The 16,512-nt window shown below is 40.4% G+C and overlaps 1 protein-coding gene across 1 annotated transcript in view; it reads right to left on the reverse strand.

Annotated features, from left to right (window-relative positions):
- Positions 1–16,512, reverse strand: part of LOC106807541 (ubiquitin carboxyl-terminal hydrolase CYLD-like) — a 194,181-nt gene that overhangs the window by 96,170 nt on the left and 81,499 nt on the right. Inside the window, 3 exon segments of the mRNA XM_014809909.1 lie at positions 9,465–9,622; positions 9,757–9,913; positions 11,595–11,800. Of these exon segments, the coding sequence (XP_014665395.1) occupies positions 9,465–9,622; positions 9,757–9,913; positions 11,595–11,800 (521 nt within the window).

The following is a 16,512-nucleotide window of genomic DNA, read 5'->3' on the forward strand; positions in this document are numbered from 1 at the left end:
TGACTTTGTGAGTTTATGGTGAAATGGTCTATGGTGTACTGGTATGCCAGCAATCAATCATCTGCGCTTCCTGTGCCAGTCGAGCGAGTTCTGGTGCAATCAAGAAGAATCTTGCTCTTGCGTTGGGGTTTAGTGTGATGCCGACCGATCCTCCGGACACCTTCATTAAACGATTGACTTGCTCTAGCGCATGGTCGGCATGCTCTTGTAGCTGCTCAGAGGGAGATGGGTGCGACAACATGCCAGATGACGATGTTGGCCAGGATGATGATGATGATGAACCATCGAGCGATGACGATGAGTAAAGAATGCCTCTTCGCAGCTTGTGTATTGTACAAAATATACTTGTAGTTGGCAATTGTTAATAAAGTGACAAGCTATGATTGTGAATACTTGTTACGACTCTTTGCAATTTGCATGCTATTCGCGAAACTGTAATTTAACAAGGTATGAATCTTAATCGGCGATGTGTGTATATTATGAATGGTAAAATAGGCAGCCATCTTGAATTTGCTCCAGACGAGTTATGCAGGGGTTCCCAGTTTGACATATGAGACTTTGAAAGAACTCTTTAGACATATTTATGGTATGAATTTCATTCGCCACATGACGATTTTGGCGTAAATTTACTTTCACTAGGGGGGTGGGTTATGTTAGTAATTATTATTAAATGTTTTACAAACATTTTGCCAATGTTTTTAATATTTTTAATCAGGGGAATAATAGAGGTTGATTTTGGTATATAAAAATTATCACTGGGTTGTACATTTGCGAAGTTATTGCCATTTATGTTCAATATCGACGATGAAACCGAAGTATTCGTTGAGCGCATTTTCATAGTTTTTGCCGTTCCATGTCTAAAAAGTCATCATCATGGTCATAAATTGTTACTATTTTAGTGGATCCTTCCATTCCTTGCATTTTGACACCAAAATTAAGTTTGTAACTGCTTAAATCGTCTTTTTATTTAAAAAATTGTATTTTTAGGAAAATTGTCTATTTTGCGATCGACGCGTTTCATAAAATCGCTGATAAAATAACGTTTGCGCAATATCCCAGATTGCCACCTTCATTTTTCTTGTTCTATACTATATCATAAAGATATTAAAATAGGTCTCTTGCTGTAATCATTAAATGCCCAAGGGAGCTCAATTCATGACATAAGAGACCACACTAGTACTTTTTCAAAAAAATAATGTCAGAAAAAATTATCATTTGAAGGAATTTACGATGTACTATTTTCAAATTCAATGTCAGGAATTATTTTCATTCAGTAAAAATATTTTCATACCAGGAGCACGTGGCGTTGCAGGAACACGTGATCATTCAGGTGCACGTGACCGCAAAAACCGATGACGTCACAAAACGTTACATGTTCAGCAGTGATGCAGCATTCCATCACTTTGGCTGCCTCGTGCCGGTTAGCACTCGTTCACATGTCTCAAAAGGACGACCGCTACGTGGCAGCACTAGTCACTTCGCACTAGTCACCTCTCGCTCCAGCGTAGCACCAGTTCCTTCGCCATAGTTCAGTTCATAGGCGTTTCGGTTCAAGGATAGAGAACATGTATCCCAATGTGAACCAATGTCATTTACATCAATATAAATATAATATTATATCAATATAATAGGTTAGGGTTATGGTTAGGGTTAGGATTAGGGTTAGGGTTAGGGTTAGGGTTAGGCACATTGGTTACTCCGACTCAGGAAGTGATGCTACGCCAGAACGAAACGCTAATGCTAAGACTAGTGCTGCCACGTAGCGGTCGTCCTTTTGAGACATGTGAACGAGTGCTAACCCCTCGTGCCTTGGTGGTCACACGCTCCTGAATGATCACGTGCTCCAGCAAGGCGACGTGCTCCTGGTATAAAAATATGTTTACTGAATATAAATAATTCCTGACATTGAATTTGAAAATAGTACAACGTAAATTCCTTCTGATGAAAATTTTATTCTGACATGATATTTTTGCTCCTGATATGAAAATATTTTTACAGAATGAAAATAATTCCTGACATTGAATTTGAAAATAGTACATCGTAAATTACTTCTGATGATAATTTTTTCCTGACATGATTTTTTGGAGAAAGTATGGAAACAAGTGTTTCAAGTAAGAAAATAAGTCCTGATATTAAAAATTTGTTAAAATATATAAAATGTATGTCCTGTAATTAAATCCACTATGGCTTGCCACAGACCTGGCATATAAGACAACTTGTCGTATAAGACGACCTGGTATATAAGTTGATGTGGACAAGAAAACTGACGTGAGATAACCTGGCATAAGTCGACACGATGTATAAGATACCTGGCGTTTAACTCTAGATCAACGCTAGAGCACTTGGATTATGAGTTATGAGTTGCAAGGGAAAGATTTAGTGCTTGGAGGAGAGGCTCGCAGATAGGTATTGTCAAGAATCTGATTTCTGTCAGATATTCTGATTTCGCAATGCAAGGATTTAGTTGCACTATAGTTTGGTTAAGGATACTGTTAGGGTTGGGAGGTGATTTTCGGTCAAAATTTGAATACCAACTTTATTTGATAGGTCGCACCCATGGGCAGCTATGTATACGTAGAAATTATGTATGTAGCCTCCCCACCAGTTCCAAATCCCCGAATTAGTCAATTCTTAACACAGGCGTTCAATCATGGGAAATTTAGAAAAGTGCTAATATCTCCATTTTTAGAAATGCTGAAGTTGCTGATTTTTCAAACGCTATTTTCGAAACTCACAACTCCGATTCCAATTTTGTTTGTTACGTTTCAATGCTAACATATCAAAGGAAAAAAGGCTCAATGGAATTTCTTTTAAATATTATATTTTATCAGTTTTGACTCTTGGTTTACAAAGTTGTTGCGTTATAAAAATCACTACATTTTTCAACTTATATCCTAAATGAAAGCATTTCAAGGAATACGTGACTCTAGGTTCTAGGGATATTTTCAGTGGATTTAGGTTAAAATTACGCTACATTAAAAATTTCATGGTTCAATCACCATTAGAAATGTTTAAAAAAAATGTTTTAAAACTAACGACTACCGTTTGATTACAACGACGGTGGCGCCACTCAAAGCGCACTATCTGAAAAGTTGCGCAAACGGACTTTGTAGCCAAGGGCTACAGAGCGAGGGTGTTTCTTATTTATTAATTTAAAAGCAGAAGGATCGCAATATCTTATAAACGACATATAGTTTCAGTTATAATATAGATAAAATTGTCCTAAAATGAATAGCGTTCGGTTAAATAGCATGTAAGTATAAATATAATTGCACTTTTGTGATTAGCCCTCGGTCTGTATAACGTGCAAAATAAATTGGCTAATGCGCAACTTTTTCAGGGTGGCAGCACAATCGCGGGTGTCATGTCAGCGCCCAAAAATGAAGATTTCGAAATTCAATGTTGTTTTATGACAAACGTGAATGCATAATTATATATACTAGCTGGAAACCCATCCTTTGGCCGGGTATCCCTTGCACGAAAACACGTAATACTGTCCCCATTGCAATCTACACATTATTCTGAGCTCAACCATAGCACATGCACTTCATTACCATGACCGTGTTATTCGTGAAGCGGGATACGCCGAATGCCGGGGAAATAAAGCACTCAGATGGTGACCGCTTGGTTAAAAGGAAAATACCTCAAAAAATCTAACTATCTATCTATGCATGCATGCATCCATCCCATTCCATGCCATCGCATCCCATCCCATCCCACCGCATCCCATCCCATCCCATCCCATCCCATCACATCCCGTCCCATCCCAAAACAGTAAAAAATAATAATAAATAAAAAGATAAAAGACATTAAAATAAAAAAGTAACAAATTAAAATTAATAAAACAAAATTATATAAAAAATATAATAATATTTGATCTGTAACCTGTATAGGCTTCCGTGAAGTGTTCCCGTCAGTTTGCGCTATTATTATCATCTACCATAGTTTATTCTGAATTTTTTCTAAACTTTTAAATGTAGTAAAAAATTTTAAATTTTGAAATTAACGGTGGCAGAAAGTGGCAAGAAAAGTGGCAGAAAAGTGGCAGAAAAGTGGCAGAAAAGTGGCAGAAGTACATACTGTCACAGTCAAAAAGTGAAGAAACAAAGCATTTCCCGAGGTGGGATTCGAACCCAGAATCCCTGGTTTAGGAGATCGATGCTTTATCCATTTCGACTACCGGGGCGTAATGGTTGGGGAACATGATTAACACGTCCGAGATGTTAGGCTGTATGCACCGCCATCTATTGACCAATAGAATTGTTTTAATTTTTTTTTTTTAAACTTAAATTTTTTTCTTTGAGCCAGAACCACCTGCAAGACTTGGTGATTCTGAATATATCTTCACTTACCGCGATTTAGTGAAAAATCATGGAGAAAAGCAATGTAAAAACACACACACACAAGATTAGCCTCTTTTTAGTAAGGATTTATAGGTAGGTGCTATTATGTATAAATCTACTATCATAATATACTCTCAAATTCTAAAGTAAAGTATTCCTTTAAAAAAAATTCCAGGGACACTTTTTTAGTTTATATTATGAACAACTTATGGTTAAAAGTTTAGGTCCCAACTCTTTGCTGGTTCGGAGATTTTTTTTGTATAAATTAAGAATTTTTGCCGTCACTTAATTAGCAATGAATAATTTTTTTTATTCATCAAGAGCGTAGAGAGACATCTCTCTTATGTAACGGATATGAGTTTGATTGAATTTGATGAGCAGTTATGTTGCAATGCCTTTTACAGTGTTATCCGTCCGTAACCCTAACAGTATCATTAAAAACGTTTTTAACGTTTTCACAACGTGAATAATAAGGTTATATATAGGTTCTTCAAAAACATTTACCAAAAACATTTAATCGACATTTTATTAACGTTTTTGATTTTGTTGCGACATGGCTTAATAAGCATGTTTGGAACGAATGTTTTCTTAACGTTCGATAAACGTTAATACTAAGGTTATGTGTAAGTTCTTAAAAAACGTTTTTTAAACGACATAATAGCGTTTTTGCTGAGGTTGCAAAATGCTTCAGTGAAAACGATAGGAACGAACGTTTCTTGCTGCAATATCGCAAATATATTGTGAGGAAATGGTTAATTGTACCGTTTAGCAAGAAAGACTAATCACCTTTTATTCACACACACACACACACACGCGGACGCACAAGTACGAGAGCATGCACGCATGCACGCACGCGCGCGCACACACACACGCACACACACACACACATAATAGTATGGACTTCCTACCCGCATGGACACATTCTATAAACTATTGATTATTGTTAGATCAGCGCGGATTGATATCACTCTCTCTTGTTCACCAGCTTAAGTGTTCAAATGAGCACATGTACCAGCTCCAGCATTAAACTATCTTTTGAGTTATATTACTCTTTGTCATTACTTAACATGGTGGCAGCAGTGAGAAAACGATCTTCCGGAAGCCTCAGCACAGCGAAACTGTAACAATTAGTGCTGAACATTTGCTGGTCATGCGTGAATGCGTTTAAATGCATTTTCTGGTCATCTGAGAAAAGTGCGCCCTGTAGCTGACAAGAAGCCATGCAGGTAACCAAATGGTGCGTCTCGACAGCAGACGGGATGTTCCTATATGTGCACGCATGACGTTTACGACACGCCAAACAGCAGAAAGCTACACGTGACAGTAGCTGGCAGAACATTACATTCAAGTTTGATGGATATCGTCATACAAACACATGCACATATGAAACAGCAAAGCATTGTGTTTTCTACAGACACAGTGCGGCTTTCGCTAATACCTTGCTGAGAACAGTAAACATGCCGAGTGGTCATTGCCCAACCAAGCTGACGTCTTCAAACTCTTTTGTCAACACCTTGAACTATACTTCAAGGTGCAGAACATTGACACTGTTGACCAGGCCAACCATTTATTAAGGCAAGTGGGCAACGAGGGCCTACATAGATACAACTCGTGGACCTTGGCAGAGGAAGAAAAGATGTCCGTCGACAAGATACTCGATAAATTTACAGAGCAATTGGAACCCTCAGAGAAACTTAAGGTAAGTCGTCGGAAATTGATGCACTATACAAACAAAAGCAGGGAGAGACTTTGGATAAATTTGCCAATAGACATAAACTGCAAGCATTACGATGTCAATCAAAAGACAGAGATACATGCACGAGCGAATTATAGAGCTCATCATAGCTAGCACTCAGATACCTCATTAGAAGGAACTTTTGAGCAAGGACAAGAATTCCAAACTTGAATAAACCCTGACATTAGGCCGTACATATGAGGCTTCTGCATCTCATGTGCAGCAACTGAAGGATATGGGAGCAGCCTATGCAGCTAGTATCCAGGGTGTTAGTCACAACATGCACAGAAATTGTGAGAACTGTGGACTCCAACACCCATACAGATACAAAGAATGGTGCCCAGTGCACGGGTCAGTGTGCAATGCACGTGGTAAGCAAAATCACTGGGCTACCCTCTTGGAAAAATACATGAAAACATTTCATGTTTCCTGCATAATAATTAAAGGAAATGTCCTGTTCATGTTTAGGAAATTTTATGGCGCATACGTGGAATTGTCCATAGATTATTTCATGGGTAGCATTTTTAGGTATGTGTACATAAAGTTACCTGTATTATTCAATTGTAAAATACCTACATAATAGTTACATTCACCATACATAAAATTTCCTGCCGGGCACATGAGATTTTCCTGCTGGTTAATTGGAGACCAATAGTGTAATTTTCTAAAAAAAACATGAAATTTCCTACTTGGTACATAAGATTATCCTGCTGGTTAATTGCACAACAAAAGCGTAATTGTCCCCATACATGAAATTTCCTGCCTGGTACATGAGATTTTCCTGCTGCTTAATTGGACAACAAACGTTATTGTCCCCATACATGAAATTTCCTGCCTGGTACATGAGATTTTCCTGCTGGTTAATTAGACAACAAGCGTTATTGTCCCAATACGTGAAACTTCCTGCCTAGTACATGAGATTTTCCTGCTGGTTATTTGGTAACCAAACGTTATTGTCCCCATACATTAAATTTCTTGCCTGGTACATGAGATTTTCCTGCTGCTTAATTAGACATTGTGTGTTTGTCAGGCAAATCACGAGCTAGACCAAGGTCAAAATCACATGACCGAGGGACCTCAAAATCACGTGACCGAGGCTACTCAACGTCACCTGACAAAGATCATGCACAGTTCAGAGGCAGAAGGAAATCCTACAGAGGTGCTCGAAGTAAGACGCCCATGGACAACCATCACCGTCGCAAAGACTGATACCATATGTACGCACAGTCTGACAGCCGGTTAGACCAGGAAATTGACAGTTTGTCCTTTGAAAGAATTCCCATCTCGTCCATGTGCCTAGAGAAATTAACAAGGGATGACGCATTCCCAAAACTGCACGTCAAACTGGTCAATCGTCATGGGGAGCATAATTTGCGAATAAAGGTGGACACTGGCACACACATTCGACGCCAAAACCAAACCGCTACCTGTACTGACGACACATGGTTCAACGACTGGGAGGCTAGCATGATCATACATGAAATCATCTGTTACGGTTAGCCATTTAAAAGAAATAGCTTATAGGCATGCAGCCCAGGCGAGAAACCTTGCCACACAGCAAGGAACAGAGGCAGTGAGAGCATGGGCATGCCAGTATATAAATATGCATGAGGCATGTCAGTAGACATGAGTCAAACGTCAAGTTCAATGTTGAATTATATTTTTGTTATGTAAGAAAAAAATGAAGAGGAATAGAATAAGAACAAATAGCAGAATGAGGAGACGAAGAAAGAAGAAGCCTGCACGAGAGGACTGACAAGAGGCAGTAAATCCAATGTAGTTCTTACATTGTTATATTGAGTCTACACTTTTTGTTTATCGAGTGTTGCTGCACATCAGTTGTATATTTGTAAATTGAGATAACATTTTGGCCGCATTTGTTCATGGTCTGCAATTGAGATTTAGTTCTGTTTTAGTCGTATAATATATGCAGTACTTCTAATGTGAATTTGCATGCTGGGCTTTGCGTACAGCAGAAGCATGGTATGATCACATCAAACAAAGTGTACGAATATGCTTTGACTGTGTCTAACACATATAGGTATGCCAAAGCAATCTAGTCACTCAGCGAATCTACTTGCCCAGTAAAAATATCTTCAATTTACATGAAACTTATATTCATCCATGTATGTACTGCTACTATATGTCATCAGTTTCACACACCATGTAACGTGTATAAATCTATATATATAATTATCGTGCCATTGTAAGGGTAATGTCCACACAAATACTTAATGGTGTGATCCTGCAACAGGTGAAGTGATGCTCTTCACAACCGGCTGTATGCTAGCCACAGTGTGTTCAAGCATACAGTTTATAAATGCAATGACAAGCAAAACAAACAAGTGCCGCAGAGCGACAGTGCTCAACTGACATGTACTGTAGCCGGGTATTCTTCTGATAAACTCACTGCCAACCGAATCAAGTGTGCCCTCCCGCCACCGCATTTGCACTCAGAGCATATATCTAGGATACTTCTAATACAGATCTAAAGTCCATGATAGCCAGGCTTTGCTATACGTGTAGTACAGTAATAAAGATACAGCCGTTTCACTTTAATGACATCGCTATATTAACATGTTATGATGGATATGCGTCGAGCGCGAGCGTATTGGTGGTGGTGGTAGGGGCGGTGGGGGTCGGAGGGGCCTCTAATAGCAAAAGCAGTTCAGTGCTTCCGTTAACAGTTAACAAATCCATGTTTAACCCTCCTCTTTAGGGTCAAAAGGTTATCAGACACTTACTCTTCACACGTCAGTGGAAAGTACATTTCATGGTCCTTTCAATAAAGTGATAAAAAGGTCAGTGCTGAAACAAAAAGATTTTGCACTCGGTCCGTTGGACCATGTCCTTAGAAAATGTCTGATATCTGACCTTTCCCCCACTGCCCTTTGACCTGTGGCCTCCAATTTTGCACTGGTGATGGATTTCCTCCCCAGCACACTATACATCGAATATTAAGAGCGTAGGTTGAGCGAATGAGATTTGTGCCGCAATTCCGTATTTCCTCCTCTACGAGACATTCCCCCTCCATTGCCACATCTTGACCTTTGATCCTTGCCCCCCCCCCACCCTCAAATTCGACATCCCGAGTCCTTGTCACTATCCCCCCAACGTCCCGAATATCAACTGTGCGTCGAGCGGTAAAGATTTGTGCCATAACTGTTGACGGACACACAGACGGACGCACGCACGGACGGATGGACATTCATGCGATTCTACAAGCTGCATCTGACTTCGTCAGCTGAGCTAAAAATTCAGACTGTTGGTTAACACGCACGCACGCACGCACTATAGCTCTCTCTCTCTCTCTCTTTAACGGTGATACAATAACTGGCTACGATTACTTAATATTATACTATAAACATATGGATACTGATCCTCACCTGGGTGAAGGCAAACATGCTGAATAGTGTTGCATCGAGGTAGCATGAGTTAGAGTGTCCCTGTATACCACGGCTCTTCCCACAGACAAGAGATACATCATCAATGTCCGGTGGTGGAATGTCTCCTTCCACACAGGGACTGTCCATATTTCCAAAGGCTGACGCAAAATATTGTTGATGTTGCAAGTACACAATGAGTAACTTCTTATACATTAGTAACTTCAGATATTTCTGTTTCACACTATAATTTTCATATCACGGAAAGGGGTAATTCATTCTAAAGCAAACTTACCACAGCTAGTTTGTGTGTTCACTGATTTGGGATGCTCCAAAAACCGTGAGTCCTTCTTACAGAGGTGCAGATATAGGAAGAAACCTTTTTTTGGTGGGCATTGAAAGTATTGCCTGCAATTGACAGTGCCTTCTGTGCAGCATACACTTTCTTCATCCTGTGTAATAGTAAGATCAATGAGAAAGTGATAGCAAGCTAAACCTGAACAATGGGAGACCTACATTTATACGTAAAGGAGAACCACAGTAGTTGAGTGATTATCGTGTCCACCTTTCACTATAAAGGCCATGAGTTCGACCCGGCTAGGACAGTAAACCTTCCCAATGTGTAAAAACCTTCATCTCGGAATTAGAGTCTGCGAATCGCCCATTGCCGAGACCACATAACATGACGGGCTGGGTCCAGTAACAAGGACCTAAAAGAATCACTAGCGCTGTAACCCACTATGGCGTTGATGACGCTAAAGTGTCTGTCCGCTTGATGAAATACTGGTGAAGAAGATTCATAAAGTCATTTAGGCATTTACAAGTACAGTTTAGATTTCAATCAAACGTGGGAAACTCTTACGAATTTGCCAATAAATTTGCTTATGACAGAATTATTTGTTTGAAGAACTGAAGAAAAACTACAGATGGCGATTTCTTGTATTAATGTTTGTAAATAATGTATGGGAACTAATACGGCATCTGAAGTTTAAGCCTATCATTATATTATGTGAGACACAAAAAGGCAGTATCTGATGCTGACACATGGAGACCGTTGCGTAATTGCCATATAGAAGATGAATTAGACGTTATACCATATAGCATATAGAAGTTATTTGCATGATGGAAACAAATGGAACTCTGTCATCTCCGACACAAAGCATGGGAATCAAAGTACCCATTGCAGTGACACTATTTCCTAACCAACCAGAAAATTATCACAGCACGTGGGAAAAATGATGGGTTTAGGTGCACATCGTATAGCCATCGTTCATACAATAAACAGATGTGACTGGCGGGCAAAATCGAAGGCACAGCCATTACATAATTTACATCCCCACTACCGTGATCACTTGTGCTACCCCTCATTCCTGTGTAAAAAATAGAAGCAGTGTTGGTGAAATAGCCACCCTGAATAAATCATGCTCCTACATCACTATTATCAAAAGCAAATAATGCTAAAAAAATGCATAGAGCATATAATGGGAAAAAGGGAACAAAACGCAAATTTATTGAAATCTTACTCTATTTTAACGGCAAATCCTAAACTATTGAACAGTTGGCAGTATTGAATTAAGTACTATTCTTCCCTTTTCAAAACAACACCAACCACTTAATTGTCTCTACACCACTCATAGACTGGGCTTTAGGTTGGGTGTAAGCTTAGTTTATCCAGTCGTTATGGGCGTGTAGGAATTTCGTATATATATATCACATCTAAATTTATGAATGAGAGGGCACTCGGTATAATAACTGTGTGGATAATGTAATTAAATACGTGGTTGAGCAAGGAAAGAATATAATAGGAATATCTTCTTCTTGAACAGCATTTTATTGGACGGGCCGAAATAAGAAACACTAAGCGAAATAAATACAGTAGTAGAGTAATTAGGTTTAAGGTTGGAGTACACCCCACAACACACGTAGTTGTTACAGCACATGCACAAACGCCCTGCAGTACAATTACAACTGTAGCCATCCATGTTCATATAGGCAAACATAATTAACAGGACGCAAAGCAATATTAATAAAGCAAGTAATTGTAGAATGTTGAGTAATGTGTAGAATAATATTTTGAAAATAATGACAAAAATGTAAAGTAAAATATCACTATACCTAAAGTAATACACATACCATTTCCACCCCAGCCATAGGTTTGGCTAGGCTTGACTCAGGGATTATTCCAATCCACCGGATAACCCCATATTTTGGCAAACCACTCATGTTGACTTCGACCATTGACCCAACCTCAAGGTCACATTTTTGGACAATGTGACCTTTGATACCCAATTCGGTTACATCTTCATAATGGGTATAGGGCGTGAGAGAACCCTTTCGATCTGCAGTTAAAACGCAACTATGTTAAAAACACAGATTGGCAGATTCTATCAGTAATTATATACTATTGCACACCTCTTCAAAATGGAAAATGAAAATCAGTACCAATATAGCCTAGCATATGTTGGGCATGCAAATGGAAGCAACTCAATTCAAATGTTGGCAACTGGTTGTATGGTGTTAATTGTTGTGATTTTTGTAATGTAATCCACCTGATTTGTGCTGCTCGCGCACGAGAGAACTGAGAGTAGAATTTTGTAATATTTTGGTGACCTACCTGATCAGCTTACCAGTGTGGTTTCAATTACCAGATAAACCGATTAACTTTCTTTCGTTGTGCGTCTACACGTGTTGATACAGCATATTCCAGCTAACCAAATTACGTTCTGCAAACGTTCACGCGACATATCACTAGTTATAAAAACGAATTGTGGTATGCTCTGAAACGTAACTTAGTGTGGTCTTGTCCATGTTCCCATAATGCTACCAAATAATTTTGCTAAAACGTTAATAGAACGCTATCCTTTACTTCAGAATTGTAATCGGGAACAGTAATGATACATGATAGTATATAACGATAATATAGTATTGTGAAGGTTTCAGGGGAGGAGACAGCAAAACAATTTCACGACGCAGAGGTACACCAACTAAATGCAAGAGAGGGAAATAACATAGTCAGTGTTACTAAATATAGGACAGCAGCAGCGTGTGCAACACTGACAACGACTTTGTAGAGGTATGGCAAAGTGTAGATTATATTAAGTAAACTCATATACTGGCCAGATAATTGCTAAGCCACAATCTTATACAGCGAACCTTGACAATAGGGCTGCAGATATGAGAAGTGGAATAACATGACGATTGCCACACAGTAAACTATCTCCGAGATTTTTTACTTTTCCACCAGGGCACTTACTCATAATGGTAGATAAAGCGAAAGTGTGATGAAGTTGGCAAACTCACAACCCATCAATACCTAATAAGAGAAAACGTGAAAATGGTGTAACGGTAATGGTGAACGATTACGTCTACACAGCGCATAGATGCGGACATGTGGACATTTTAAACTAGTGCGTTAATTGTCAGTGTACACAAGTTCTGGTGTGCAGTGTGCTCAAGCCAGCGCGCGAGCCAGCAACGAACTGTAGACTAACAGTGTTTGGCAAATGGAAGGATTCAAGGCTGATCGAGTAGGCACGTGTAAATTGGTCAAGCAAAAAGAGATGACATATTTTGCTGCCAAGAGCGTGCAGGCTGACAGGCAAGTACAGCACATATTGCTCATAACCGGCAGTGAAGGCCTCGCAATGTTCAACAGTTGTGGTGTGTCAACCAACGAGTGGCAAGACGCAGACGTCGCATGGAAAAAAATCGATACACAAAGATGTCTAGTTTTTTTGCGTGGATAGACTTACATTTCAACACATGAAGAAACAGTGAGGAGTCGGGCAATGACTTAGTCAGTAGGCTAAAAAAATCAAGCAGATTACCAAAAAAAGCTAATTACAGAGCAGAATACATACGGTAGGAAACATACCGAGGTTGAAAAGAATCTACTATTGACGAATGAGAAATACACGCTGGAAGAAGCTTTCGAAGCATGCCGCATAGATGATACTTCTGTTATTAGCCACCAGCAAGTCTTCAAGGACATCCAAGGAGAAAAACACAAACACGTTAATGCCATGCAACATGGGTGCGCTGATAGCACAACCACAAACGTTGTCCACAATGTGGTGAAACATAGCACAAACCAACGCTGCCCAGCAAGAGGCGCAACAAGCAACAAATACGGCGGCATAAATAACGGGGCTATTCGTCAGTATAGCATGAGCTTGCTACAACAGATAAAAATCAAACAAACACTACAGTACAGGAGTAGAGGCCGACACCGAGGTAACTCTCACAGCCGCGGTTACGAATGGGGAAAGTCGAGCTTTCACAGACATGTCGACGATATTGATCAAGACAGCGCATACAATGAGGAATATTGTTGGGTTGCATGTGACGCAGTGGGCATTACCATAGAAACTGTCGAGCATAACGCTGTCTGCGTACCCAACGGTGATCATCAGACTACTAGGTAGACCTGTCACCAACTCATTACACATGATCTGAGGGGGAAATTCTTTCCCTGGGAATATACCGTCGAATATTTTCACAGAAACTAGATGCCGATGGTTTACTAAAGCCTGCAGAGGTCTTATTCAGACCGGGGACCAAATTATCAGTGTATACCAGCAACGATATGAAGCTGCATGGGGCGACAAGCCTGCGATGCCAGTATAAGGACGTTGACTGGCAAAAGTTCCCATTCTACATTGCAAAATCTGATAGCCATGCTACTCTCGGGCTTGCTGCAAGCTGCAAGCTAATGGACATAGTCTCCCTTCATGGGATAAAATTGGCATAGACATATGCGCAGCAAATGCAACAGAGTCCTCACAAGCGATAAGCAGTATAGATGAATTGAAGAGGATGTTTCCAACCTCGTTCGACACACTGGGCAACTTCCCAGGTGAGTATCATATTACAGTCGTTATACCTCGAAAGTATCTGATCCAGCTGCGGTAAGCTTTCACGGATGAGCTCAGCAAGATGGAAGCAATGGGATGATAACAAAGGTGACCGAGACGTCCGACTGGGTGTCAAGTCTGACGTTCACACAGAAGCGCGGAGGAGGGCCAGGAGTGTGCTTGGATCCGAATGACCTCAATAAAGTGGTCAAGCGCGGACACCACTAGACTCTAACCCTAACCTGAAGGAGATCACGCACAAGTTCGCTGGTGCACTGGTATATAGTACGCTAGATTAAAAATAATGTATACTGGTCAGTCAAGCTGGATAAGCCCGGGGTTTTCCATGTTCCAGACGTCGTTTGGACGCTATTGCTTTAGGACCATTCGGGGTGGTCGTCTCACAAGATGTCTTTCAGCAGCACAAAGATACAATGCTAGGAAAATGCCATGGTTGCATCGCCATCGCTGATGACGTTGCCGTCTATGGAAGATATGAAGTTGAGCATAACAGAAATTTGTTAAACCTGATGCGAGTTACACGTGGCTATGGACTAGTGTTCAACTTTCACAAATGTGCTATTTAGATCTGTGAGATTTCATTCTTCGGTAATCGTTACTCGTCAGAAGGGGTCATGCCTGACCCAGAACGAGTAGCTGCTATCAACATCCTACCACTTCCAAGAAATCCAAGAGAGCTGCAGGAGTTCTTGGGCATAGTGACGCACATCTTTCCATTTGTGCATATTCTCTCGCATTACTCTGCGTTCCTACGTGAACTGCTCAAGAAAATGATATATAATTCACATGGCTGCCGAATCAGACAGCTGATTTCGCGCAAATAAAATCAATCATATGCCAAGCAGCGGCGCTTGCATATATTGATCCGAACACGAACAGCCTACTCCACGTAGATAGCTATAAATGATATCTTGGAGCTATGGTCATGCAGAATGACGGATCTATTGCATTTCTTAGCAAGTCTTTGTCAGAATTGGAGACCAGATGTGCTAAAAATGAGAGAAAGCACCACCACGACTACAACGCATGCTACTGTGGTTGCAAAACAATGATATAACAACCCAGTAGATGCAAGGGAAAGCTCTACTCGTAGCAGATGGATTATGTCGCCTACCATGAACACTAACAGATGATCGAACATTGGAAACACACACAGGTGAAACTTTCAGTGAACCGCTGAACAGATCTGAACATTCAGTTGGATCTAGTCTAGTACGAGCAAAAAGGGTACAGCAGCTACGAAATGAAACCGCTAGAGACAGAGTGCTCGCCACACTCAGACACATCATCTTAAGTGGATGCCCCCAAACACATTGTCAAGACTGCCGAGGAAAATAAAGCAGCTGAAATCAAGAATGGTTGAAAGGCTGAGCAGTACGTTTGATGAATTGTTCTAACGGCCACAATGAAGGTACAATAATAATATCGGAAACCGAAATAGCATCAGGTAAGGGTAAAGAACTGAGGGAAATACCCAAATGCAGACCAAATCGCAGTAAGCATGCAGCGAGATGTGCATGCTAGTAAAGGTAGTGCCACGAGCATCCCAGAATCGTCGTACTGTAACGATGGGAAAAACGAAAGGTCTTATATAAGGAAAATAAACAGTCACAGGATGTTCTTTTATTGATGTTCAGCACAGGTACAATCTGCCACTCGTATTCTCTACTCACTCTCCCCTCTCAATAATCCCCCTTTATCTCCCACTCGTTCCCTCTTACATCTTTTTTGGTAGTGACTGTGTCTTCCCTCACACGCCGGCCCTCTCGCTATCTATCCCATTGGTTGATTTCTGACATTGATCGGTCAAGTGACCGCACAGTCACTCTTGCCTCGGTATGAAACATTCAATCTCAACCTCCTCTCCACTCGCTGGCTGCCAATACTCCTCCTGGTCCCTTTATATTCTGCATGCTTTCCTTCTATTCTCCAGTCGACTGGCTAATTATGGTGGGCACCTCTTATTGTGAATGTTCTCTTGACTAATGTCTAACATAAGGCCAAATTTCAGGTTATGCTATGTGCACGACTATAGAGGGCGTATCACGCTTATTGTGGTTAATCTCGCATGTAATCACATGACCGGTAGTGCTTCGAACACATATGCCAAATGGCCTTGCTTACGTGGCAGTCAGGTTAAGAATGCAGGTAGCATGCCACAGTTGCGAATATGTTTT

This window comes from Priapulus caudatus, unplaced genomic scaffold (assembly GCF_000485595.1).
Source record: "Priapulus caudatus unplaced genomic scaffold, Priapulus_caudatus-5.0.1 Scaffold221, whole genome shotgun sequence".
NCBI classification, from domain to species: Eukaryota; Metazoa; Priapulida; class Priapulimorpha; order Priapulimorphida; family Priapulidae; genus Priapulus; species Priapulus caudatus.